The sequence below is a fragment of the Podarcis muralis genome, chromosome 17 (assembly GCF_964188315.1).
Source record: "Podarcis muralis chromosome 17, rPodMur119.hap1.1, whole genome shotgun sequence".
Lineage (NCBI taxonomy): Eukaryota > Metazoa > Chordata > Lepidosauria > Squamata > Lacertidae > Podarcis > Podarcis muralis.
Window position 1 is genome coordinate 36,035,469 of NC_135671.1, and position 27,057 is coordinate 36,062,525.

Here is a 27,057-nt window from a genome sequence, read left to right on the forward strand (position 1 = left end):
ATACCAAAAAAATCTTCCTAATTAATACTTAATTAAACACTTAAATAAAAAAGACTTCTGACAAAAGGAGTCTTCCAACCATTCTCATTGTACTGTTTATGCTGTCATTTCCCCCCGCACAGTTTTATATTCTTTAATATTGTTCCCGTCTACTCCACAAACGGTATTTTTGTGTTTACAAGTATCACTCAAGTTCTGCTAATATGGTGTGATTGGTACAATACGATCTTATATTATCCTTAAATATTCTCCATTCTCCAAGTATTTTCTGGCTCAATACTCCTCTAACTCTTCCCGTCAGTTTTGCTAGTTGTAAATATTCTAACATCAGTATCTGCCAATCTGTAATTGTCGGTATTGTTTCGTTTTTCCATTTCCTCACCGCAAAAATTCTTGCTGCTGTGGTGGCATACATGAACAGCGGTCTTATGTCTTTTTTAATTTCTAATGGTAAAACGCCTAAAAGAAAGATCTCAGGGTTGTTGTTTATAAAGGTTAGTCTGAATAATTTCTTAAATTCATTATAGATATTATCCCAGAAATTTTTTATTGTTGGGGTAAACATTCAAATGGCACCTTCCCAGTGCTGGCTTCAAGTCTGAGGGTCCCATGGTCAAAAGTGCCCCCCTCCGATGGACTACCCTACCCTGCTCCCTCTCCTAACTCTTCTTTCTTCCCAACCCAGACCGTAATCCTCCCGGCATCCCAGCAAGACAACCCAACATGGACCCAACCGGCTTCCTGCTGCTCTGTCTATGGTCACTGTGGACCTCGGGATGCAGCCAAGCAGCTACGCAAGCAGACTCAATCAAGATAGAAGGGGACATCACGTTGGGAGGGCTGTTCCCCGTCCACTCCCGTGGCCCCGCTGGAGTGCCGTGCGGGGAAGTGAAGAAAGAGAAGGGGATCCATCGGATGGAGGCCATGCTGTACGCCCTGGACCAGATCAACAGTGACCCTGACCTGCTTCCCAACATGACGCTGGGCGCTCGCATCCTGGACACCTGCTCCCGCGACACCTACGCCTTGGAGCAGTCGCTGACGTTTGTCCAGGCCCTGATCCAGAAGGACACTTCCGGCGTGCGCTGCTCCAACGGGGAGCCACCCATCATCGCCAAGCCCGAGCGTGTGGTGGCTGTCATTGGCGCCTCTGCCAGCTCTGTCTCCATCATGGTGGCCAATGTGCTTCGCCTCTTTGCCGTGAGTAGAGGGGCCGGACTTAAAAATGGCATTTCCCCAGAAAAGGCCGAACAGCTATGGGGCGGGGGGCAGGGTAGGAATGGGGGAGAATCATAGAATTGAAGAGTTGGAAGGGACCACGAGGGCAGTGGCGTAGCGTGGGTTGTCAGCACCCGGGGCAAGGCAAGTAATTTGCGCCCCCTAACCCGTGGATTTGCGCCCCCTAACCCATGGAATTGCCCTAACCCCAGATGTTGCGCTTCTCTAAATCAGGGACATCCCTGGAAAATAGGGACGCTTGGAGGGTCTGTTAGCTGGTGTGTGTTACTGGGTGTTCAGAAACATTCCAACTGCTCAGAAGTCAGCACACTCAGGTTAAGAACCAGATGGCACTGTTCAGGTCCTAGGAAGGGAGAAATAGCTCTATCAAAGTGACAATCAACTGCTACTAGACCAGAAATGGCCAATGGTCACGGATAGTGGAAGTTGAAGTTCAACAACATCTAGAACAAGGGTGAGAGAGCATTTCTGAATGGAGGAGAGAGAGAGAGAGAGAGCACGCGCTAAAAACTGATGTCTTGTGTACACATGTCCAATGCTGCCCGAAATGTGGGTGCCTGAGAATTTTGGCATTCATGTTTTTAAAAAGTTCCTAGCCCTCATGTTTGTGGAGATGTGTTTGAATAACACAGGACTGAAACTTCTAGATTTACTTGGGAACTTCTCCCTTTCTCATGTCTTCCTCCTTTATACCCTTACTGCTCCTCTCATACGGTAATATTCTGCACTTTGTAGCCACATAGTTATGGTAGCTAAAGAGGTTTAAAAGTACAGAACTTTTATATTCGCAAATACATCAGAGAGGAGAGTTTGCATAGGTTGGGGACTGAACGTTCATTTTCTCCAAAGATGGGGAGAAAAGCAATGGAACCGAGCATTTGATACCAGACCTTAAAGACTACCATCCCTTTTTAAACTCAACTCCTGTGCCTTTAACCCATGAGGCAGAAAACCAGCAGGCAAAGTACTTCCTGGCATGAAATGTGATGATGGGAGAGATTCACCTGTTGAATTTCTGCCTGTCACGCTGCACTTAAAGCCACACCAGGAGCCCTGCAAGCAGAGAGAAACTGAGGCGAGCCTCCCTGAGCACTTGATCATGGATGAGTAGCCCAGTCACACATAAACACACGCCTGACCTTTTAACTATACTCAGCTGGGAGTCTCTGGGGTGGTGGTGGGGGGTAGCAGGGTCAGTTCGAGCTGTAGGACAGATGGCTTTTCCCTGACATGCCAGATTTGGCAGAGGTGCTTAGCAGCTGCCTAGGGAGGGAAGCTGGAACTGGCAGGGCTGGTAAAGGGGCAAGGGAGGTGGGCTTGGGTGGAAGGGTGGGCAATAGCTACAAGGCTGATAAGTGAGTGTGGCAGGGAGCCTGGCACCACCAGAGCACCACCTTAAAACCATTACAAACTGCAGGACTTTGGGGCATCTGCACAGCTCCACCCCACCCCCTTGTTTCCCTTAACCTCCAGCCCAATGAAGCGTTCTGCGGAACCTGGAAGCTTGCTCATTATTTTGTGACATTTTGCACAACGTCAAAGGAAGGTGCTGCCCTGTTGCGACTTCGGGATCATGGGGCTCATAGCCAGACACATGAACACAATGCAGCCAGACACATGAACACAATGCAATGGACGTGCATGTTTATCCATGGGGGCCCTTCCCCACACCCCACACCAGGGGTCAGCAAACTTTTTCAGCAGGGGGGCGGTCCACTGCCCCTCAGACCTTGTGGGGGGCCAGACTATATTTTGGGGGGGAAATATGAATGAATCCCTATGCCCCACAAATAACCCAGAGATGCATTTTAAAGAAAAGCACACATTCTACTCATGTAAAAACACACTGATTCCCAGACCATCCGCAGGCTGGATTCAGAAGGCGATTGGGCCAAATCCGGCCCCCGGGCCTTAGTTTGCCTACCCATGCCCCACACCAACTACACTGGGGCTGCAGGAGGTGGGGAGAGACAGTGCAAAGCTTTCCTGTCTGCTGTGCTCTCCTCATCCTTGTACTTTTGGGTTTTTGGGGGTTTTTTAAGCATGCACATTCATTGCCTCCATGCCATTAACACCACATCTCGTTTGATCCTTCAATAGACACAGAGAAATGGAGGCAGACACAGAGAATGAACTTTCAGTGGTTAATGGTTGAGCAACCTTTTTCTACTATTAGCCAACACACACACACCCAAAAAAAGCACACACCCAAAGCCTTTCTAGAAACAGCTGATTCATCAGGGCCAGCCCTACCATTAGGTAGATTCCTTAAGTGGCAGATGGGAGGGAGGGGAGGTAGAGCTATACATGCCACACGGTCTACCCAGTGCCTCCAACGTCTGCTGAAATGGGTGGTGATGGGTGCCATCTTGTCATTCCCCTCAAGCAGCAAAATGCCTAGGAGTGGGGAGTGGGGAACGTTTTTCAGCCTGGGGGCCACACTCCCCCAGAAGCAACCTTCTAGGGGCCGCATGCCAGGGACAGGCAGGGAAAGAGTTGGCCAGGCAACAGATAGTTAGATGGTTAGAGCTAATAACTGATAACTAGTACCAATCCCAAGGAGCAACCAATTGGTATGGTTCTTGAGTTTGCAGGAGCTGAGAACCGCAAAGGAGGACCCAGGGACCTGCTGCTCCCTCAATGTGACTTCACAAGACACACCCAAAAATCATGAGCACAAGGGAGTCCTGAAGGATGCTCACAGGGGAAAGAGTCTGAGATGCAAACCTAACAATTAAACCCCTGGTGTTGCAAGCAAATATCAGTAATATCCAAAGGCAACACGATGACCAAGTACAACAATGTTATATTGACAATGTGATGTCAATATAAACTATTTATATAATCTATACAGAACATTGAACAATATGAAATATATGAAATATGCACTCTCTGCAAAACCAAATAAACAATGCTGCCGAAGTGGTCCTCAAACAGATGGAGTGAACAGTGATTCCAGATATACCCACTGTTTCGTGGAATTCTTCTTCAGCACAGCAGAAGGATACAGAAATGCTTCAAAAACTGCAATTGAATTATTGAAATGATGACCTTCATCAGCATTGGACGTCATAAAACAAAGCTTTACGGCTTGTTTCCTCCAGATAAGAATCTGACCCAGTGCTTCTTTCAGAGACTTGCATAGCCCACAAAGACTTTCAGAGACCTAGAAGATTTATGTTTATTTGGTTCTATGTTTTGAAGAGAATCCATCAAGAGTGCATATTCTGTGACTTTCGGAGATTTAGAAGAATTCTGTTTATTTGGTTTTGTAGAGAGTGCATATTTCATATATTTCATATTGTTCAATGTTCTGTATAGATTATATAAAGAGTTTATATTGACATCGCATTGTTGTACTTGGTCATCGTGTTGCCTTTGGATATTACTGAGATGCAGACCTGCCTGCCTTGTCCACATCTTGCTATGCAGATCTAGGTAAATGTGCTGTTCCGCACATGGGTCCTGCTGAGCAGCCTCAGCCTTGCAAGCTCCCCCCCCCCCTTCCCCAGCCTCAGCTGTCCCTGACTGGAGCTGCTGCTGCTCATTTTGCTAAAACCCCTCTAATCCCCATCACTAATCGCTTTAATGGGGCTTCTCACAGACCCAGCGAGGGCGGGAAGCAGAGACATGCTGTGGAAAGGGAAATGGGACAATTTGGTGCAGCTAGGAGAGGAGGACGGGGGTGGGGGGGGCAGGATAATGGAAGCCAGCATTCTCACTGGGAAACTGGATTTTGGTGAGGGGGAACCAGGACTCCTGGGATCCATCTGCCTCAAAGATTGGGAGACGATCCAGGAGACGTGGGTTGGAATTGGGAAAGAGCCAGGATGATCAGCTCAGTTCTACTGGATGCCCTCTGCCCTCAGTTTCCTCACACTGCCCCCAAAATCTGGTATAAAACACCACTCTAATCTCTGCCTTCCATTTCCCATTTAGCATTTCTGTAATAATTATCCACAGACAAGCACAGCAGTGCTATGATATATGCCAGCTGTCCCCAGCCTGGTGCTCTCCAAATGGTTTGGGCTACATCTCGCAGCATCGCTGACCATTACCCATGGAGCTTCATCATGGATCTGGGTTTTGAACTGCAGCCTCCTGCATCTTCTAAACCCAACTCTCAGTCCTCTTCTGTCAGGACGGCTCCAGCAGCTATTTTTCCGCTGCCTGGCCTGGCGCACAGTCTCTCGGGTTGCTTCTGTGCTACAGGCCCTTTAACTTCTGCAATCAGCTGGAAGAGGGATTGTGACCATGTCCACATGGCACTATGTTAAATGGCAATCTCCTTCCCCATGGTCAAAATCTTTCTCAAACGTTTACTTGCAATTGAATGGTAGCCACCAATGTCCCCTGTAATGGTAATCGGTAGCTTCTTGTTTTCAGGTTCTGCTCATTTTATTCCTTCCTGTTCTACACAGCTGGAAGTTTTGAGATGCACTGCCCCTCAATAAGTCACCTTCTTTTCACTATTATGCAGGGAGAGCTTTAATTACAGGCTTCCTTTCACTATTATTTTTCTTTTATAGCAAAATAACTATTTTTCTTTAAAAGAAAAGAAACTGGTTTATTAACTGCACCACCACTAGGCAGGAAACAGAAGCTACCTAATTAAGGGTCTCTTAAGGAGCAATTGATCTCTAACCACCTGGCAGCACTGAACAGAAAGTGATAAAAAACGCAGAACCTCCAAAGAGGAAGCTTTTAATCAGAGGCACAGTAGTTAAAAGCCTCAATAGCATTTTGACTGCCTGCAGTTGGCAGGCAGGTGCTGCAATTATGCTTTATTGCAACCCCGCCCCTGAAAACCCCCTCAAAGTGGGGGGGGGATTCAGAAAACACTGGATTGGAAGAGGGGGATCATGGTGTAATCTTTATTCTCTGAGAGGGGGGAAAGGCAATATGAAAGAAAGGGGCTAATCTGGAAGCTTTCCTGATCTCATCTGCTAGCAGCTAGGGAATGCAATGCATATGAAAAAGAAAGCATATTCCAGAACCTAGAACTGAGCCTCACACACCTCATTGACCTGTTACAGCATCTTTGGGTTTGAATGGTTTCCTTCACTAGTCTGGAATTGTTTTGACAATACATATTTATAGGCTGCTATTTGGTTTCCTGTTTCAAGTGAATCATCCTTTTCAATTCTACGATAACAAAGCTTGGGCATTAAGTGCGCACACTGGGGCCAGACTAGAAACACTGTGTTTGCCATGTGACATATAGATGCTTCAATCTGCTCTGGAATTTGGCATGGCTATTACTTTTATATAGGTTTCTTACCCACCCTTCATAATGAGGTCCCAGGGTGAGTAGCAACCATTTTAAAATACAGTATTAAAATACTGATTGGCTAACCTTTGGTTAAAGGGATGCGGGTGGCGCTGTGGGTTAAACCACAGAGCCTAGGACTTGCTGATCAGAAGGTCGGCGATTCGAATCCCCACAACGGGGTTCCTTGGTCCCAGCTCCTGCCAACCTAGCAGTTCGAAAGCACATCAAAGTGCGAGTAGATAAATAGGTACTGCTCCGGCAGGAAGGTAAATGGCATTTCCGTGCGCTGCTCTGGTTCGCCAGAAGCGGCTTAGTCATGCTGGCCACATGACCCGGAAGCTGTACGCCGGCTCCCTCGGCCAATAAAGCAAGATGAGCGCCGCAACCCCAGAGTTGGCCACGACATGACCTAATGGTCAGGGGTCCCTTTACCCTTTACCTTAACCTTTGGTTAGCATATTTGTGAAATGCTGCGTTCAGCCACTGGAAAGTACAGCAGCCCATTATCTGTAAGGGTCAATTCATATGTAATAATTTACATATTTTTATATTTTATTAGGTTTATGTTACATGCACTCAGTGCTTTTTTTCTAAAAAAAAATGTTTAGGGGTACTCTCATCTTCAAATATCTCAAGGGCTGTCACATGAAAGAGGGAAGAAGCTTGTTTTCTCCTGCTCTGGGGGGTAGGACACGAACCGATGGATTTAAGTTACAAGGAGGGAGATTCCGACTAAACACCAGGAAGAACTTTCTGACAGGAAGAGCTGTTTGACAGCGGAATATTGGGAGCTTGTGGACCCGCCTCCCTTGGACGTTTTTAAGCAGAGGTTGGATGGCCACCTGTCCTGGGTGCTTTAGTTGAGATTCCCATATTGCAGGGGGTCAGGCTAGATGAGTCTTGGGGATCCCTTCCAACTCTAATTCTATGATTCTAATGGAGAAGGGAAGGATATTCCAGGCCTAGAGAGGCCTGGGAGCAGGTCTGTAGCATAATTAGACTCGTAATCTGGTGAACCGGGCTTGCTTCCCTGCTCCTCCACATGCAGCTGCTGGGTGACCTTGGGCCAGTCACACTTCTCTGAAGTCTCTCAGCCCCACTCACCTCACAGAGTGTTTGTTGTGGGGGAGGAAGGAAAAGGAGATTGTTAGCCGCTTTGAGACTCCTTCGGGTAGTGATAAAGCGGGATATCAAATCCAAACTCCTCCTCCTCCTCCTCCTCCTCCTCCTCCTCCTCCTCCTCTTCTTCTTCTCCTCTCCACCCCTCCAGATACCCCAGATCAGCTACGCCTCCACGGCGCCTGAGCTCAGTGACAGCAACCGCTACGATTATTTCTCCCGCGTGGTTCCTCCAGACTCCTACCAGGCCCAGGCCATGCTGGACATTGTCAAAGCCATGGGCTGGAATTACGTCTCCACGCTGGCCTCTGAGGGCAACTACGGCGAGAGCGGTGTCGATGCCTTCATGCAAATCTCCCGCGAGGCTGGTGAGCCAGAGGATACCTGATGGGTGAGGTGGGGGGGGGGCAGCAGAGCCAGGAGGAGAACCCAGAGAGACCTTTCCGCTTGAGCCGCCACTTTCCTCTGGGAGAAACTGCGGTTTGGCGCTGACTCAGAACAAACGACAATCGGGTTTTCTGCAGCTTGCCGTCTGTTCCGATTGAGCACCAAAGAGAGGGTTTTCCAGGAGGAAGCAGCGGGGGAAAGGCAAAAGTGCTCAGAAAGCACAGGGCAAGCAGAAAAGACAAGCAGAAACAGCACCTTCAAGGAAGGTGTTCGATGATCGTAAAACGGTCCAGGAAGTGGCTGTGGCAGAGGACAGAGTGGGGGGGGGGAAGGGGGGAGTTAGCAGGTGGGTGGGGAAGCTGTGGCGGCAGCAACAGGATGGTATCCCAGCATCCCAGCGTGCACCGTCACAAAAAAAGCACTGAGCAGAAGTGCTGACAGGCCCTTGGCCAAACACCCATGGGTGCAATAACTATGCCTGACATTCTGGAGTCTTTGTGGGGAGGGGGAGAAGACACATGACAGTCATGGGCATAAAAGCAGGAGTCTACTTCTCCATACCCACCTGTCTTTATATAGTTAGAGAATATCTATCTAAGAAAAGATGTCATCATGCTGCTGTTCTTGCCCAGCTGCAGCTTAGGGACGGAACAGCATGCAGCACTGTGAGGTGAGGCAGGTGAGTCCGCAAATGGGGCAAGCTGCCTAGGATAGCAGCCACATGGGAGCCACCAGGATGGGCCAGGCAGGGGTGTAGGAAGGGGGGTGGTCCACCCCAAGTTCCATCATAGAGGGAGGTATCAAAAAGGAAGAATTACTGCCCTACTAGGGCGGTTCATAAACTTTTTTTTAAAAAATGCCTGCTCCAAAGGTCTTAACTTACTAGGGATTATATAGCTATATCTGAAATTTCACACATATCAGTTAATATCTTGACCCTCCTCCACGAAAATAACTGTTTACTTTGCCGTTTTCATACGTCGTGAAGGCTGAAATTTCAATTCAGTGGAGCCAAAACACAATCCATCCTGTAGATTTAAGTATCTGCCCACAGTCCCCTCCTTGTTATCGGAGGCCCAGAATCCACATTCTTTTGTAAGAAAATATGAAATAACGTAAAACTATTTTTGTTTTTGTTTTTTTTTAAATGATATTTATTACTTTTCAAACAATTTCAACACCACATTACACACAAAAAAGAAGAAAAAAAAGAACAATAAAAATACAATACAAAAACACTACATACAAAACAAAACCAAAACAAACAAAGACAATTTAAAGTCACCTCAGACATTTTCAACATCCCATCTTTCATTCGCTTATTTCCATCAACCTCCTCACACCTCACTTTTTGTATTCCACTTCTATTTATTATTTCAGCAGTTCCTTTCCATCATCCTCTGTTTTCTATCCTATAATTATCTTTACACATTCTTACCTTATTTTTTCCTTTAATTTTCTATTAATCTATTTATACTTAATTCCTTATAATATTTCTACTAAAGCCATATAACTTCATTCCAACGTTCTTCTAACATTCATTAATTTTACCATATTTCTGTAAGTAGTCTTTAAACTTTTTCCAGTCTTCTTCCCCCGTCTCTTCTCCCTGGTCTCGGATCTTGCCAGTCATTTCCGCCAATTCCATATAGTCCATCAACTTCATCTGCCATTTATCTAGCACTTCAGTGCTTTCAAGAAGCAACCATTCTCTCAGCCAGCAAAAAGCAGATGGTTCACAACAAAGTTTAGGGGTCTGGCAGGGCAAGTCCACCTCCTTCTTTGGCATCCATCAATATCTTAAATTTTACTCGTGGCTTCCTGCCCTGCCAGGCCAATCTAGAGACGTCCCTCTGCCACCTCCTGAAACAATCCATCCCCTCCAAAACTTGCAATGTTTGAAACGAATTGGGGGGGGGGAGGTGTCAAGAAATTTTCCGCAGTGGGTGCTACCTGACCTTCCTACACCTCTGGGACCAGGGCAGCTCTCCAGCAACCTCACACTGATGTGGAAAAAGCACTGGGGAGCGGGACATTTTAAAGAGGAAAATGTGCCGAAGAGAAAGGCTCACGAGTCCTTTCCTCCCACAGTTCCACCTGTGGCTCTCCAGCTGCAGAGGATGAAGTGCTGGACTAGGACCTGGGGCACCAGGGTTCAAGTGCCCTCTCAGCCATGAATCCCATTAGGTGACCTTGGGCCAGTCTCTCAGCCCAACCTACCTCACAGGGTTGTTGTGAGGATAATAAAGGGGGGGGATGCATGTCCGAAACCTTGAGCTCCTTGGAGAAGAAGGTGGGGTAGAAATGAAATGAAATGAATAATAAACTCCCGTAAGGCCTAGCAAACATGGCCAGTGGTCACGGGAGCTGTAGTCCAGCAATTTCTGGAGGTCCTTGCCTGCTCTGAGCGGTGGCAGCTGCCTAGGAGTCCAAGCAAGGCTCTGTCATATCTCCTGGCACCTCGTCCTTTCTGAAATGGAGGGGCTAGAGACTTAATCTGGGATCCGTCGGGCTCCTCCCAGTCGCTTCCTGACTCTTTCTTACACCTGTCAGGTGGAGTCTGTATCGCCCAATCCATCAAGATCCCACGAGAACCCAAGCCGGGAGAGTTTGACAAAATGATCAAGAGGCTGATGGAGACCCCCAACGCTCGTGGCATCATCATCTTCGCCAACGAGGACGACATCAAGTGAGTGCGCTGTTAGCAGCAACGCAGAACGCGTCCTCCAGGGGGAGCGTTGGGTGAGGTATTACCGTACTTTTCCGTGTACAAGACTAGGCTTTTTTACTTTTAAATTATGTGGAAAACTGTGGGTCGTCTTATACACAGGGCAATCTCCCCCCCCCCCTATTTTCTTAAATTGGAGTCCTAAAAATAGTCTTATACATGTGGGCGTCTTATACATGGAAAAATATGGTAATAATAATACTATAATAATTTATTATTTATACCCCGCCCATCTGGCTGGGTTTCCCCAGCCACTCTGGGCAGCTTTCAACAAAATATTAAAATACCGTAATACATCAAACATTAAAAGCTTCCCTAAACAGGGCTGCCTTCAGATGTCTTCTAAAAGTCTGGTAGTTGTTGTTCTCTTTGACATCTGGTGGGAGGGCGTTCCACAGGGCAGGTGCCACTACCGAGAAGGCCCTCTGCCTGGTTCCCTGTAACTTGGCTTCTTGCAGTAAGGGAACCGCCAGAAGGCCCTCGGTGCTGGACCTCAGTGTCCGGGTAGAATGATGGGGGTGGAGACGCTCCTTCAGGTATAACTCTCGCCCCCTGCAGGCGAGTGCTGGAGGCTGCACGCCGGGCCAACCTGACCGGGCAGTTCCTTTGGGTCGGATCCGACAGCTGGGGCTCCAAGATCTCTCCTATTCTGAAGCAAGAAGAGGTGGCTGAAGGAGCCGTCACCATCCTACCCAAGCGAGCTTCTGTGGAAGGTAGGCGACAAGACGGGAGTGGGAGAGAGTATGACAGGCAGACGTAGACCCCACACCTTTTTGGACAGGATGTTTTGGGACATGGGACCTCAGCTGACCTTCATTCTTCCCATTGCTTTATTTCTCACCCAAACACGCTTGCTTTCTAAATTTAATCTGCTCTTAAGCACCGCACCATAATTGCCCTGGTTGAGAGTACGAGAAGGCGCTAAAGGACATTAAGTGGTAGCTAATCCATTTTAAGGGGATCCCGGGTCTGTGACTTAACACACTTGCAAACCAGCCATTCATAGCTATGAGGAAAGACTCTCCATTCACTTTTGCTGCCTGCTTGAGGGTTTTAATCTGCGAGTGACTTTGAGTACAGGACCATGGCTGGCAGTCATTCTGAATTTATTCCTCTGGAACCAAAACAGAGGAAGGGAAAGATCAGGGAGCCTGAACAAATATTTGCTTGGAGGGTAGACTGACTATTTCTGTAGAAATAGGATCTTATGACTTGGGCTGCCATTTTTATTCACTTGCCAGCAGCCTATGATGCAGGCAGAAATCAACAGGTGCAACTTTTCCCTGTCTCAGCAGCTCTAGGCTGAGCAAAGCTGGTTGATTTCTGCCTGTTCTGGGCTGGGGGACTGTAGTCCAGATGTTGTTGGACTACAACTCCCATGATCAGGGACGCGGACTTATAAAAAATATTGGGGGGGCCCGGGAAAGCTCATGAATAATAAATAAGCTCATGAATATGCAAATAAAGTGGCGCCGCCTCCTCGTGAGCGAATAGGGGAGAGCGTGCTGCGCCTATTAATCAGCTCCAAAGGAAATTGGGTGGAGCTTTTGCTCGGGAGGGAGGGCAGGAGGCATGCAGCCCGCCCCTCCCTGTGCATTTTGGGCTGGGGGAGGGGCGGCGATGGCGCTCTGCTGGAGGGGCGCCGGAGATTATTGGGGGGGCGGAGCCCCCCCAAACGAATTTTTGAGGGGGCTCGGGCCCCCTCAAGCCCCATGGAGTCGGCGCCTATGCCCATGATCCCTGATCGTTGGCCATTATATCTAGGGCTGATTGGATCCAGAGGTCAACAATCTCAGGGACACACACACACACACAGAGAGAGAGAGAGAGAGAGAGAGAGAGAGAGATTTCCCATCCCTGCCTTAGATAAGATAGAAGCATCACACAGCATTCCCCCTACAGGATCACACAGCATTTTAAAAATAAAGTACTGTAAAGGTGGGACGCGGGTGGCACTGTGGGTTAAACCACAGAGCCTAGGACTTGCTGATCAGAAGGTTGGCAGTTTGAATCCCCGCAACGGGGTGAGCTCCTGTTGCTCGGTCCCTGCTCCTGCCAACCTAGCAGTTTGAAAGTCCATCAAAGTGCAAGTAGATAAATAGGTACCGCTCCGGCGGGAAGGTAAACGGCGTTTCTGTGCACTGCTCTGGTTCTCCAGAAGTGGCTTAGTCATGCTGGCCACATGACCCGGAAGCTGTACACCAGCTCCCTCGGCCAATAAAGCAAGATGAGCACCACAACCCCAGAGTCATCCACGACTGGACCTAATGGTCAGGGGTCCCTTTACCTTTACCTTTATTGTAAAGGTTGGGTTGCCAGCTGACTAGAAAAAAAGTCAGCTTGGCTGGCTCTTGGGCCTTTAATAGCAGGATGATCTGCTGAAATCAGTAGGCAAAACTTTTCTTGCATGGATGGAGAGAATATTATCAGCTGCTAATGTCTACAGAGGTCAAGCTCCTATTACAGCTGCAGCTACGGAGGCTGGTGAAAAGTTGGCAATGCAGTAGAAGGATGCCCAGAAAGGCCATGACCTCCCTGTTTTCTCCCCCAAGGTTTTGACCAGTACTTCACCACACGCTCCTTGGAGAACAATCGGCGCAACATCTGGTTTGCTGAGTACTGGGAGGAAGATTTCCGATGTAAACTGACTCGTCCAGGGTTGCAGCCTGATGAAGGAGCACGGAAATGTACTGGTATGGAGGCTTTGGGAGAGAGCTTAAAACAGGGCAGGGTGGTACCAGGGATGGGGGAGGAATGCAAGTAAGTTCTCATTTGAAGATGAACCTACCATGGAATCATAGAATCATATAGTTAAGGGACCCTGAGAGTCATCTAGTCCAACACCTGCAATGCAGGAATCTCAGCTAAAGCATCCATGACAGATGGCCACCCAGCCTCTGCTTAAAAATCTCCAATGAAGGAAAGTCCATTCCACCCTCAAACAGCTCTTCCTGTCACAAAGTTCTTCCTAATGTTTACTTGGAATCGCCCTTCTTGTATCTTGACGTCACTGGTTTGAATCCTACCCTCCAGAGCAGTAAAAAACAATCTTGTTCCTTCTTCCAGGTGACAGTCCTTGAGATAGTTGATGTTGGCTATCACATCTTTTCTCAGCTGCCGCTTTTTCAGGCTAAACATGCCCAGCTCCTTCAACCATTCCTCATGTGGTTTGGTTTCCAAATTTGCACTTTCAGAAGCCATATGTGAACCAAAACACAGGCATCCTTCAAAATTTGCAGTGCAGCTGTTCAGCCAAGTAATATGCACAAAATGCATGTGCGAGGCAACAGTGTGCGTAAAAATGCATGTATTTGTGAAAACAACATACAAACATGCATTATATTAGGAAAATTTGCTTTGCAAAAATGTGCATGGTAGGCTTATTGGGAGAAGTATGCAGTTGAAATGCCAACACATTCTTAGGAGGATTTTTCTTTTAAAATCATAAATTGCTGCAGAAATGTGGGGAGTTGAAGTCAGAATGCAGAAATGCGAACAACTTCAGGGTTAGAAAAAGGAGAAAGTGAGAGAACCAAAAGTGACAGATCCACCTGTTCCTTCGAAGATACATAGAACAGCTGTTGCCAAGTGCTCCCCACTAACCTGGTTCACAACTATTTCTTCACAGCCTGGCTGTGCACTAATCCCTATTTTTGAGAGGCAGTGGTATTAGAAAGGGAATATTATCGGGGAGCTGCAGGGCCGCTCTGCAGGGAATGGAGGGGATTAGATTTCCAAGTGGTGCCATCCCAACCCCCCTCTCCCCTCCACAGAATGTCAAAGTACTGGTTTTCCCTGCCTGGAGCCCCCAAATCCAGCCTCCCCTGGCTGAGATAGACTCGGGTTGAATCTGGCTTTTCTCTGAGGGTTCTGCTATTGCCATTATCACAAAGGTTCCCAATTCTTCTCACCTTCTCTCCTGAGCTTCTGCCTGGACCCAAACCGCTCCATGTTGCCTGACAAAACTGTTTGGGGGTTGGTTTGTTTTCCTTCTCGGCTGACACCCAGCTGCGGCTGAAATTATCAGTATGGTGCTGAATTCTTCGATCAAAGGATGTGCATCGTAAAATAATGAGATGTCTGCGTTATTATAGGAAATAAATTTTTATTATTACAGGAAATAAGTTATTACTTGGAAATAAAACTGGCAAAAGTCTGTAGCCAACAAAAAAAATTACTGGCCCACTTGTCCACAATATACAGTCATACCTCGGGTTGAATATGCTTCATGTTGAGCGCATTCAAGTTGCGCTCCGTGGCAACCTGGAAATAATGGAGCGCGTTACTTCCGGGTTTTGCTGCTTGAGCATGCGCAGGCGCTCAAAATGACGTTATGTGCATGCGCAGAAGTGGCGAAAAGCAATGTGCGCATGCGCAGACATGCCGTTGCTAGTTACGTTTGCTTCTGGATGCGAACAGGGCTCCGGAACGGATCCTGTTCGCATCCCGAGGTACCACTGTACATAAGTTGGCTACCTGTGGCCTAAAATGGGGAACCTTTTCTAAAGCTTCCTTCTTTGCCCACCTGGAGGCAATTCATACCCACAAGGGGCAAACAAGAGTCTCCTGCCTCTTTCCCATCTCGCTTATTCAGCTTAATTAAAAGTTGAAAGCATATAATCCTAGTGAGCAATGACTAAAGTGGTTATCCTGGCTTTGTTTCCTGCCTTAAAGTTAATCTTACTATTTGTCTGTGTGGCAACCACTGTTTCACAGGAGGTGCTGATTAGATTTTACTGGTAACTAGATTACATGTGCTGATCTTTACACAAAGTATTAGGAGCTCAGGATAACTTCCAAGACACAGACTGCTTCCGCGGTCAAGAAAGATCATAATGGAGATCTCTGTCATATTAAGTTATGCCAGCATTTCCCCAGGGCATGATCCACACTACAGCAATAGACCATGGTGAAAGTTTCAGAGTAACACTCACCTATTCGCAGTTGGAGTCCAGCTCCCACCCTCTCCCTCGGCCGTTGGCTGGTTGGAGCTGATGGGAGTCCAGAGAGCCGCAGCTTCCCTTCCCATTGCCATACTCTAAGTAGACTCACCATTGGCTCTCCCCCCTCTGTGCTTGGTTCTGATCCACATTTTACCCTTCCCCGCCACAGGCGAAGAGCGGATTGGAAGAGACGCAACGTACGAACAGGAGGGGAAGGTGCAGTTTGTCATTGACGCCGTCTATGCCATGGCTCACGCCCTACACAACATGCACCTGGACCTCTGCCCAGGCCACATCGGGGTGTGCGAAAAGATGGACCCCATCCATGGCCAGACTCTGCTGCGCTACATCCTCGCCGTCAACTTCAATGGTGAGATGGGCAGAGTCCCTTTGACCGCAGTAGCGGCCTCAGATACAAAGGGCCCTTTTAAAGATTTGCATGCATTTAAGACTGAGGGTTGTCTCTAGTGCTAGGCCAACTCAAGAGTAGGTCAACTGAAAGGAAGGAACCTAAGTGAGCCAGGTGTGTCAGGTTAGGAGCATCCCAGACCCTAAGATTTCAGGGCCAAAGCTTGAGAACTGGGGACGGCCCCCAGTGATGTCACAGGAGCAGCCCAAATAAAAGACATTCCCACCCACCTGGAGACTCAAGGCCACCATCTGCCAACAGGGTGACGGGCAAGGAAACCTGAAGCCTTCAGGTCAGACCTGGAGGTCTGGAAACCCAGGCACTGAGCTAACAACAGAGGCTGGTTTGGCCAGTTCAGTAGATCTCTTCTACAGCAAACCCCCTTCTTACAGATACTAGATACAGGCTTGGTTGTGACCTGCGGGCCTCATCCAAACCAACCCCCAATACTATAACAGTCTGAAGAGCCCTACTGGCATCCATCCCATCTAACTCAGGACCCAGTAACTGACAGTGGACAGTCAGACACCACAATGAAGTCTCTCACTGCTCTTCCAGCAACTGGTAATTTAGAATTGTGTTGCCGTGTTGCCCTTGAAGGTGTCACAAGCCATTGTGTTGATAGCCCCGTCCTCCTTGAATTTGTCTAACCCCCTTGGAGAGCCATTTCATTCAAGAGAGGCAGTGAGCATCCCACTTGCAGTAACCCTCCCCTTCCTACAGGCAGTGCTGGGACACCTGTGATGTTCAACGAGAACGGAGATGCGCCCGGCCGCTATGACATCTTCCAGTACCAGCTGACAAACACCACAACCCCCGGGTACAAGGCGATCGGGCAGTGGACAGAATACCTACGTCTGAACGTGAGTGACCCAAACATAGCAATAGAGATTGCTGTGGGGCCTGGAACACAGTGGGGATTTGGTCAGGAATCTGTGTTCTCATTGGCAGCCACATCATGTTGCATTCTGACACCATCAGACCAGGATATTTGAGGTGCAGAAAAAGGCCAGAGTGCAACACAGTCCTGCATATGCAAGGCAGGAATGCAGCATGGTCTCTAGGACAAACCACTCTGCCCTCTATATCTCTATGGTGCCTATATCTATTTGCCTGTCATTGGTTGCCTCACTGGTCATTCAGTCGGTGGCCTGACTTTGCCTTCTCACCTGCCCATCCCCACCCCTCTTTTTTGAATGAGGAGAACCCATATTCTTTTCTGCTAAGTTCCCATTCAAAGCCCAGGCCCACAACTCACAACTCGCCTTCCAGCCCAGAACCCATCACATTGTTCTCCATGGAAGTTGTCCTTCAAGCTTGTGCTTGAAGGCTGCACAAGTCCTATAGCCTCCTCCTCCTCCTCCTCCTCTTCTTCTTCTTCTTTAAATGCACCACATTGGTTCAGCACTGCCCATGACAACCATGGTTTGCAAGACCCATATACCTGGAAAGCCCATAACCATGTTTCCAATTTGTTGTACATTTGGGCAGTGTGTTCATGGCAATTTCCTCTGTCAGGCTGGCATTCTTTGCAGATGGTGCACCTGTGTCTCATGGTCATTGAAGAAACATTTTAGTAGAAGAGGCGTTTCCACCTAAAACATAATAAAGATACAAAAAAAGATACAAATAAAAAAATACAGCAACAACCCCCAGCCAACAACCCCCCCCTAAGCAATACCCCCTTTGCTGTTCAGCACCCTCAGCTTTTGTAGCTGGAGTCAGTGAGGGCCCTGCCCTCTCAGGCCAGGTGGGAACAAGCCAGACGGTTTCCCAGGACTCACAGCTACCTGAATAATTCTCTGCAGAGGTGTTTTAAAAGTGTTCTGCTTTTAGGAAATACTTTCCACAATGACCTTTAGGTGCTCAGGAAGCCCTGAGAGTCTACTATGGAACCCCCTGTTTGTTACAAAGGATTCTGGGGCATGCTCTGTGATACACTCGTAGGCCTCCACAGGTTGGGCCTCTCTGGCCTGGATGACATTGTAGAAGATGGCCAGTAAACTCTGTCAGGGAAGCTTCTCCACAATTACTGGTCCTCTCACTGGTTAATCCAGGGACAGGGAACCTTTGACCGTCCAGAGAAGTTGCTGGACTTCCATAATCCCTAGTCACTGGCTGAGCTGGCTGGGGTTGATGGAAGCTGGAGTCCAACATCTGGAGAGCCAACATCTGGAGAGCTTAATCCTTGATACGCTTCCTGGAAATGCTCAGGTTCCTTGGAACCGTTTGGAAACCACTGCTCTGTGGCTCCCATCTTGTTTATGTATCTCCCTCTATAGATTGATGAAATGCAGTGGTCAGGCGGCCAGAAGGAGATCCCATCCTCCGTGTGCAGCCTTCCCTGCAATCCCGGTGAGAGGAAGAAGATGGTGAAGGGCGTGCCCTGCTGCTGGCACTGCGAACTGTGTGACGGCTACCAGTACCAGCTGGACGAGTTCAACTGCGAGATGTGCCCCTTTGACATGCGGCCCAACCTTAACCGCACGGCTTGTCGCCCGACCCCCATCGTCAAGCTGGAGTGGAGCTCCCCCTGGGCCATTCTGCCCATCTTCTTGGCCATGGTGGGCATCGTTGGCACCATCTTCATCATCATCACTTTCATCCGCTTCAACGACACGCCCATCGTCCGAGCCTCTGGCCGTGAGCTGAGCTACGTGCTGCTCACAGGGATCTTTCTGATCTACACCATCACTTTCCTGATGATTGCGGAGCCTGGCACTGGCGTCTGTGCCTTACGGCGCCTCTTCCTGGGCTTGGGCATGGCCATTAGCTACTCTGCTCTGTTGACCAAAACCAACCGCATCTACCGCATCTTTGAGCAAGGCAAGAAGTCGGTGACGCCACCCAAATTCATCAGTCCCACCTCCCAGCTGGTCATCACTTTCAGCCTCATTTCACTCCAGGTAGTGGCTGTGGTCATCTGGCTGGGGGTCGCACCTCCCCACAGCATCATTGACTATGAAGAGCAGCGCACGCCCAACCCGGAGTTTGCCCAGGGGGTGCTCAAATGTGACATGTCAGACTTGTCCATCATCTCCTGCCTCAGCTACAGTATCATCTTGATGGTCACCTGCACAGTCTATGCCATCAAGGCCCGTGGCGTGCCAGAGAACTTCAATGAGGCCAAGCCCATTGGCTTCACCATGTACACGACCTGCATCGTCTGGCTAGCCTTTGTGCCCATCTTCTTTGGCACAGCGCAGTCAGCAGAGAAGGTGGGAACAACCAGGCCAAGAAGTGGGTTGTAAAGGAAACCTGGTAGGCGTGGCAGGGGTCGGGTTAAGCAGCGCACAAGGACCAAGCTATTTATTTACATCTAGAGGCCACCTTTATCTTCCAACGATCTCAAGGTGGTGTACATAGTTCTCCTCCCATTTGATCCTCACAACAACCCTGTGAGGTAGGTTAGCCTAGGAGATGGTGAGTGGCCCATGGTCACCCAGTGAGCTTCATGGCTGAGTGGGGATTTGAACCCTGCTCTCCCACATCATAGTCCAACACTCTAACCATTACACCACACTGGCTAGAGGAGAACATGTGAGAAGTTATTGATAACAGCAGCAGAAAGGGAAGGGATGTTTTTCCCTTCTGCCTTTTGTCCAGTCAGAATTGCCCTCTCCAGGCTGCCTTTCCCTCCTCAGGGAACTCTCTGTCTTTTCAGTTAAAAAACAAACCCGAACGCCCAATTTCAGGAGACTGTTCACACATCTGCTATATATTGTATGGTTTGGCCCTAGGAGCTCAAACAGACAGGCAGAAGCTCTCTATGAAACGTTTCTTGCTGGGCTGTACCAATTCAGATTGCAGGTGGGAAGTGGGATGGGCACTTTCTGAAACAATATGAGAACTGAAACACAAGCACTTTTCAAAATTTGCATTTCTCCGAATTTTGCAATGCCAAATAATGGTTACAAAAATGCATATAATTAGGGGGACGTGCACATAAAAGTGCATGTTAGTGAAGACAACTCACAGAAATGCATTCTATTAGGCAAAACTGCTTTGCAAAAATCTGTATATTAGGGGAAATTGCATGCAAAACTGTTCATATTAGGAGAAATACACACTTAAAGTGCTGGTGAATTTTCATGAAGTCTTAAAACTAAGAGAAACCAAAATTGACAGAGTGGCCAATTTCTAGTCAAGACTTTATTACCCACATTTGCATATGTAAGACCTACTGGTTTGTCCCTTGTTGAGTTATCCTGAGCTGGTCATGATTTCTCAGCCTAGCGAACCTTACAAGGTTGTTGTGAGGAAAGAGGCGGGATAACCCCACATCTGCTGCCCTGAGCTGTCTGGAGGGAGGAATACCATTGCAATAAAGCAAGCAGGACGGGAACTTAGAGCGATGACCAACCCCCAAGCCTTCCTCCAGTTCTGCGCTGCTGGGATTTAAATGTCACAACATTTCCTGAACTATCGAGTCTGTCATTCTCAGAGGGTGTGCAGCGAGAGAGCTGCTAGGGGTGCCATGATAAGTCACATTCATTCAGTAATTAACGGTTGCCTAGGAGCGCAATGTGCCTGCCTGGCGCATGTCTGCACAAGCCGGTCCCTCTTGCCTTTTTGCCTCCCACCCAGTTCGGCAACTCATGTAGTGAGTGAGACAGATTTCTCTCCAGGTGGGTAAATCCTGACTCTGCCCTATTTCCAAAGTGAACCTTCTCTGATATAAAGGTGAGGCATGCCTCTGATTTCAATCCAGGGCAGAGGTGGGGGGACAAGGTTTAGCTCTCAAAAGGATGGGGTGTGATGGACTTCAGTAGTCCAGGCAGACTCATATGAGCTGACATGGCGCACCAGGACAGCCTGATCCAGTCCCAAGTTAAATAATAATAATAATAATAATAATAATAATAATAATAATAATAATTTATTATTTATATCCCCGCCCATCTGGCTGGGCTTCCCCAGCCACTCTGGGCGGCTTCCAACAAAATATTAAAATACCGTAATACATCAAACATTAAAAGCTTCCCTAAACAGGGCTGCCTTCAGATGTCTTTTAAAGATAAGATAGCTGCTTATTTCCTTCACATCTGAAGGGAGGGCATTCCACAGGGCGGGTGCCACTACCGAGAAGGCCCTCTGTCTGGTTCCCTGTAACCTCACTTCTCGCAATGAGGGAACCGCCAGAAGGCCCTCAGCGCTGGATCTCAGTGTCCGGGCTGAATGATGGGGGTGGAAACGCTCCTTCAGTTGGGTGTCTCTTAGGGCCCCTTGCAGGCAAGGGTGCCAGTTTCTGGGGGCTATGGGCCCCCAACCCTTTTTAAGGAGGCCAGGGGCTCCCTCCATATTCAGAGGGCCCCATGCGCAATGTCAGGACATTGTGTCAGGCCCCTTCAATCATTTGGAGAAGCTTCCATATCAGGGATGATTTGTGCCTACTGGGGCAGTCAGACACAATCCTGCTTTAAATTCTGTGCCGGCCTGCAAAAGTTTTGGGATTGTTACATAGCTTCATTTCCTATTTGTGCATATCCGGTCACTTCCTGCTAAAATCCTGCAACTTTTCAAACCATTAATGTTTGAGGCCGGGGGTGGGGGTGGGGGGAGCTCCTGCTACAGCTTCTCCAGACAGCAATAATATGTTAGCATTAAGAAAGCAGCTAGTTAAGCGGAACAAATCTGCCACTAATACACTATTATCGCGTCAAGAAGGTGTTGCAGAATGGGCCCACAATAAAGCACCATTCCAGAAGGGTCTTAAGTCCACTGACATCAACAGTCTTAGACATCAAACATTTAAAACTTCCCTAAACAGGATTGCCTTCAAATGTCTTCTATAAGTCAAATAGTTGTTTATTTCCTTGACATCTGATGGGAGGGCATTCCACAGGGTGGGTGCCACTACCGAGAAGGCCCTCTGCCTGGTTCCCTGTACCTTCACTTTTTGCAGTGAGGGAACCACCAGAAGGCCCTCGGAGTTGGACCTCAGTGTCTGAGCTGAATGAAGTGGCCCCAATCCAGTAGAGGGAGAAAAGATAGCCCTCCTACTTTCTTGGCCAGCCTCCCGTTCTTCTCCCTGCCAGATCTACATTCAGACGACGACGCTGACCATCTCGATGAGCCTGAGCGCCTACGTGTCGCTTGGGATGCTCTACGTGCCCAAGGTGTACGTCATCATCTTCCACCCAGAGCAGAACGTGCAGAAGCGGAAGCGCAGCTTCAAGGCAGCAGCCACGGCCGTCAACGCCTCCACAAGGCTCTCGCAGAAAGGGGCGCAGAACGGCGAGAGCAAAGACGAGAAGCCGGACAGTAAGTAGCCAGAAAGTAGGTATCGCTGTCTTATTTTCTTTTTCGATGGCCCCTTCCTGACGTGCCTCAACTGACCTCCGTCTGCCCTGTAAGTACCACCCCCTCCCTTCTGCCAACCCCAAGATGTTCCCACTCTTCCCAGTACCACCACCGCTGTGCCTTTGGGCCTGACAGAAACGGGGCTTTCTGCCCCCCATTGTTTGGAGGAAAGGCCAACTTTGATCTTTCTTTCTCTCTCTCTCGTTCCTCATTGCAGTAACACACCAGAACCAAAATAGCCTCTATGTGAAGTGTGCTCTTAAACTTCAGCCCCACTGGTTTAAAAAATTCCATCACTAAAAATGGGCCTTACCAATTAATCAACTGACATTTTCCTTGATTAATCTATCAGCTTAAGTTTTCAGACCTAACAGGAAATCCTGAAGAGCTGGGGAGAGTTTCAGGGCCTTCACCTAATCGCCCTTTGTTTCTCCTGTTGGAAAGGCCTGGTACAATAGTAGTTGATAGGTAGTCAGGGCTACTTGCTAGTTGGGAATTTGCAGCAGAAATGGGGGGGGGGGGGCAAGGAAGGACAGGGACGGGCTTTGAGAGCCCCATGCTCTCTCTCAAGCAAGCAGGACCTCACTGTCTTCCTGATGGTTTGTGGGGATCTCAAACCTCCTCAAGAAGTTTACAGTAAGCCTGATGAAGTCTAAACATAATGTGACTTCAACATGCTTGAGTTAACAGTGCTACCCTGGAGTTATTGCTATCGTTCTTTGCAAGCCTGGAATGGACATGCCACCTTGTCCTTTTCAAAGACCAGGGGAAACCAGGAAGTTGTGTTGCTTCAAATTTTGTTGGACTGCAGTTCCCACTGCCCCTGGCCTTTGGCTGTGCTGGCTGACGCTGACAGGAGTTGGAATCCCTTTTATTTAGAATAATTTATGCACTGCTTAATCAAAGGAACCCTATGCAGTACACGTAAAATGTAAAGCAAGTATAACTTAAAACAATTATCAACATACAAATAAAATCAGCATATATTAAAGACGAGTACAGTGGTAGCTTACAGGGACGCGGGTGGCGCTGTGGGTTAAACCACAGAGCCTAGGACTTGCCGATCAGAAGGTCAGCGGTTCGAATCCCCTCGACAGGGTGAGCTCCCTTTGCTCAGTCCCTGCTCCTGCCAACCTAGCAGTTTGAAAGCACATCAAAGTGCAAGTAGATAAATAGGTACCTCTCCAGCGGGAAGGTAAACGGCATTTCCATGCGCTGCTCTGGTTCGCCAGAAGCAGCTTAGTCATGCTGGCCACATGACCCGGAAGCTGTACACCGGCTCCCTCGGCCAATAAAGCGAGATGAGCGCCGCAACCCCAAAGTCGGCCACGACTGGACCTAATGGTCAGGGGTCCCTTTACCTTTACCTTTTACCTTGGTTTACAAACTTAATCTGTCCCAGAAGTCCATTCTTAAACCGAAACCATTCTTAAACCAAGGCACGCTTTCCTTAATGAGGTCTCCCACCACCAGTGCCCTTCCACCGTTTGGATTCTGTTCTTAGACCGATGTAAAGTTCACAAACTGGGACACTACTTCCCGTTTTGCGGAGTTTGTAAACCGTATCGTTCGTAAACGGGACTATTCTTAAACCAAGGTACTACTGTACACACCACTTCTTTATGTGCCAGGGCAGGCCTGCTGCAATGGAATTTATTTTGAGCAGGCATCTGAAACAGCTTGACAGGTGGAAACTAGTCATCTTTATTTGCTGCTCTGCCTACGTCTGCCTTTGGCTTAGCCCACTTCTGACATATGGACCCCAAAAGGGGAAACTGGCCCTTGGGCTGGAAAAAGTTTCCCACCCCCACTTTAACAGGAGGAGGGCAAGGCTTGAGCCTGCCCACACATACATCCCAGCATGCATGCACCCCTCTGGGTCGCCCATTTAGACAAGCAAGAGGCATGGCCAGAGCTCAAGGGCAAATTCCAGCCAGGCAAAAGCTCCCAAGAAGAGTGTGAATCAGGAATAGTGGGTGTGTGGGCTAGGGCCAGGACCCTGGAGCCCAACAGAGAGCCTTTGAGGTCTGCATTTGGCCCATGGGCTCAAGGCTTACATCCCTGTGTTCAGAAGTTCAGGCACCAAAGGTGAACGGGGCCTCACAGATGCCTGGAAGCTTTCCCAAGCGCTCCTGTGTGGCGTTCCCGAGCGCAAGCGAAGACGGCAGATTCGCTCCCGTCGCGTTTTCTTCAGCTGCAAGCAGGCCTGGAGCCCCTTTGCACACTGGCCTTCGAGGGGAAAGCTGGGCGGGGGTGGCTCTGGAATATTAATAGCCACCCTCTGGGTGAGGATGTCCCAGAGCAGATGGCAAGCGCTGACAGCCAAGAGCGCACGCCTGACCAAGCAATGCGCAGAAACAAGGCGAGACACAGGAACCTTGCCTGTTCACGCTGCCTCTGCCCTCTCACTCTGCCCCAGGAGATGCCACTTTGCCCACATTCTCAAGATCACATCCTTTACTTAAAGCAACAACAAACCAGCAAAACAATAGATTAATGAACATGAAAGAAAAGCCATCCCCAATTTTGCTTCTGCTCAAGCCAGTGGGGATTCAAATCCCCATTCTGTTCATCTGCATGCATTGAAAGAGGGGCAGGAATCCAACTTTCTGCCATCTCAATTTAATATTCATTGCTCTATATATACCTGGCCCAACTGTAAGAACATGGGATTCCCTTGCTGATTTAGACCAAGGGAAATTTAATCCAGACTCTGCTTCCAAATGCAGCCAGCCCCAAGTGCTTGGCTGCCCATGAGCAGGGCATGACAGACAGGACACACACATCCCAGTGTTAGTTCCCACTGCCTGCCATTCAGGGGTATACTACAGTACTGCCTTTGAACATGGAGGTTCTGTTTAGTTGTGATCTTGAGAAACGTGTAGCAATGGCTTACCTAATGGCTTTTTTGAAAAGCAAGCTGAGCTTTCACCAATTCCACTGCCCAAGAACCTCACCCCCTCTGCTGTGTTTTAGATCAGGAGTGGGGAAGTTCTGCCCCCACACCAAGATGTGGCTAAACCACAACTCCCATCCGCCCTAGCAAGCATGGCCAAGTGCCAGGGATTATGGGAGTTGTAGTTCAGCAACATCTGGTGAGCCAAAGGGTCCCTGCACTTGTTTTGACTTATTATGGCAGCTTGAAAGTGTGGGAATGTTCAAGGTGGCAGGAGAGGATATATTGTTTATTAATATCCTTCCTAACTTGCGCTAGCAAGTTCCTTTATGTAGCAGAGTTACATTCCCCTTTTTATATGCACAGCAGATAGCTGGTTGCAGGCTCGTGTGAGCCTCTCACTATTATACAACTCAATCTGTCTCAGATTGAATTGTACATTCCTGGTAAGTTCCCTTGAATCCCTCTTAAAAGAATAAAGACGCAACAATCTTATTCAAAGTCAATAAAAGAAGTTTACTCACATCAGTTGACAGTTGGATTCCTGAAGGCAGACTTAGTTACAAATATGTACATGTGGATCTATCCCATATGGGAGAATAATCCCAGTGCTTCTACTAACTGAGAGCTAGCAGAGCAGTTCTAGCTAGAAGCTGGTCAAACAAAGAAGGAAGTCAAAAAGAGGGAGGTGTGCTGCGTGACTCGTCCTTTTGTTACCTGGACAGGTTAGGTCACGCCCACCTTCTATCACATGCAAAAGGAAGGATGCTCCAGCCAGGAGGAACAGGAAGTATCGACTGGCTGGACCAAACATTCCCTCGTATGTCTTCTCTAGTAATTCAAGGAATGTTGTACTTGACTGCCTCTCATGGATCACATCCCACAGAAAGCATGGTGGCAGCAGAGTGTATATGTGCAAGGGCCCATTAGTCTAGAGCAGGGGTTGGCAAGGCTTACCAGGCATAGGCCGGATCACTCTCGCAGAGATTCTCTGTGGACCAGACCGGCGCAGCGTGACGCCGGAAATCACTTCTGCGCATGCCCAGACTCCAAAAATCACTTCTGCACATGCCCAGACACCGAAAATCATGCCTGCGCAGAAGTGATTTTCAGCATCTGGGCATGCACAGAAGCAATTTTCAGCACCGCACACATGTGCAGACGTGTTTTTCGTGCATGCGTAAAAGCAATTTCAAGAGCTGCGGAAGAGAGTCCCCACACCACACAGTGCTGGTTTAGTGCAGCGCGCGGGGACTCGCCAAGTGGGCGGCTCAGTTCGGGGGCGGCTTGTGGGCCAGTTAAACGGCCTCCGTGGGCCGCTTTTGGCCCATGGGCCTTAGGTTGCCTCCCCCTGGTCTAGAGCCAGGGTTGACGTAGGTAGGAGAAACTATTGGCCCTTCCGATCTTGTTGGGACTCCACGTCCCATCGGCCCCAGCAAGCACAGCCAATGTGTGGAAGCCCCCAGATTTTGAACCAGGTTCTTGACTTAAAGTCCTTCCCCCAGAAACTGAACAGCTCCCCGCCCCCCGCAGGCAGATTTTCCTATTCGGGGTCCCAGCGTGACCCATCCCTCCCCACACCCACCCTTCTCTAACAACTCTCCATTTTGTGTCCTTTGCAGGCCTCCCTAAGGTGATGTACATCAGCTACACAGAACTGACCATGGGGCCCACATGACCGAAGAAAAGGATGGGCACAACCATTGCGGGGAATGGGAGGGGGGAGGGTTTTTTGCGGGGTGAAGCTCAACAGAAGGGGCT

At 48.7% G+C, this 27,057-nt stretch overlaps 1 protein-coding gene across 2 annotated transcripts; it reads left to right on the top strand.

The window, feature by feature from the left end:
* The first annotated feature begins 700 nt into the window (after positions 1 to 700).
* On the top strand, positions 701 to 26,974 carry LOC114588092 (metabotropic glutamate receptor 6). 2 transcript variants are annotated; one of them, XM_028713020.2, is made up of 10 exons: positions 701 to 1,200; positions 7,782 to 7,998; positions 10,571 to 10,706; positions 11,304 to 11,458; positions 13,298 to 13,438; positions 15,858 to 16,058; positions 16,821 to 16,960; positions 18,380 to 19,315; positions 22,136 to 22,361; positions 26,919 to 26,974. In XM_028713020.2, exons 1-10 carry the CDS (start codon positions 724 to 726, stop codon positions 26,972 to 26,974), a joined length of 2,685 nt encoding a protein of 894 aa, XP_028568853.2. In that variant the 5' UTR covers positions 701 to 723. The 2 variants fall into 2 exon arrangements, with proteins under 2 accessions (XP_028568853.2, XP_077777430.1); XM_077921304.1 differs by lacking the exon at positions 26,919 to 26,974 and having other exon boundaries at positions 22,136 to 22,879.
* Positions 26,975 to 27,057: the final 83 nt, after the last annotated feature.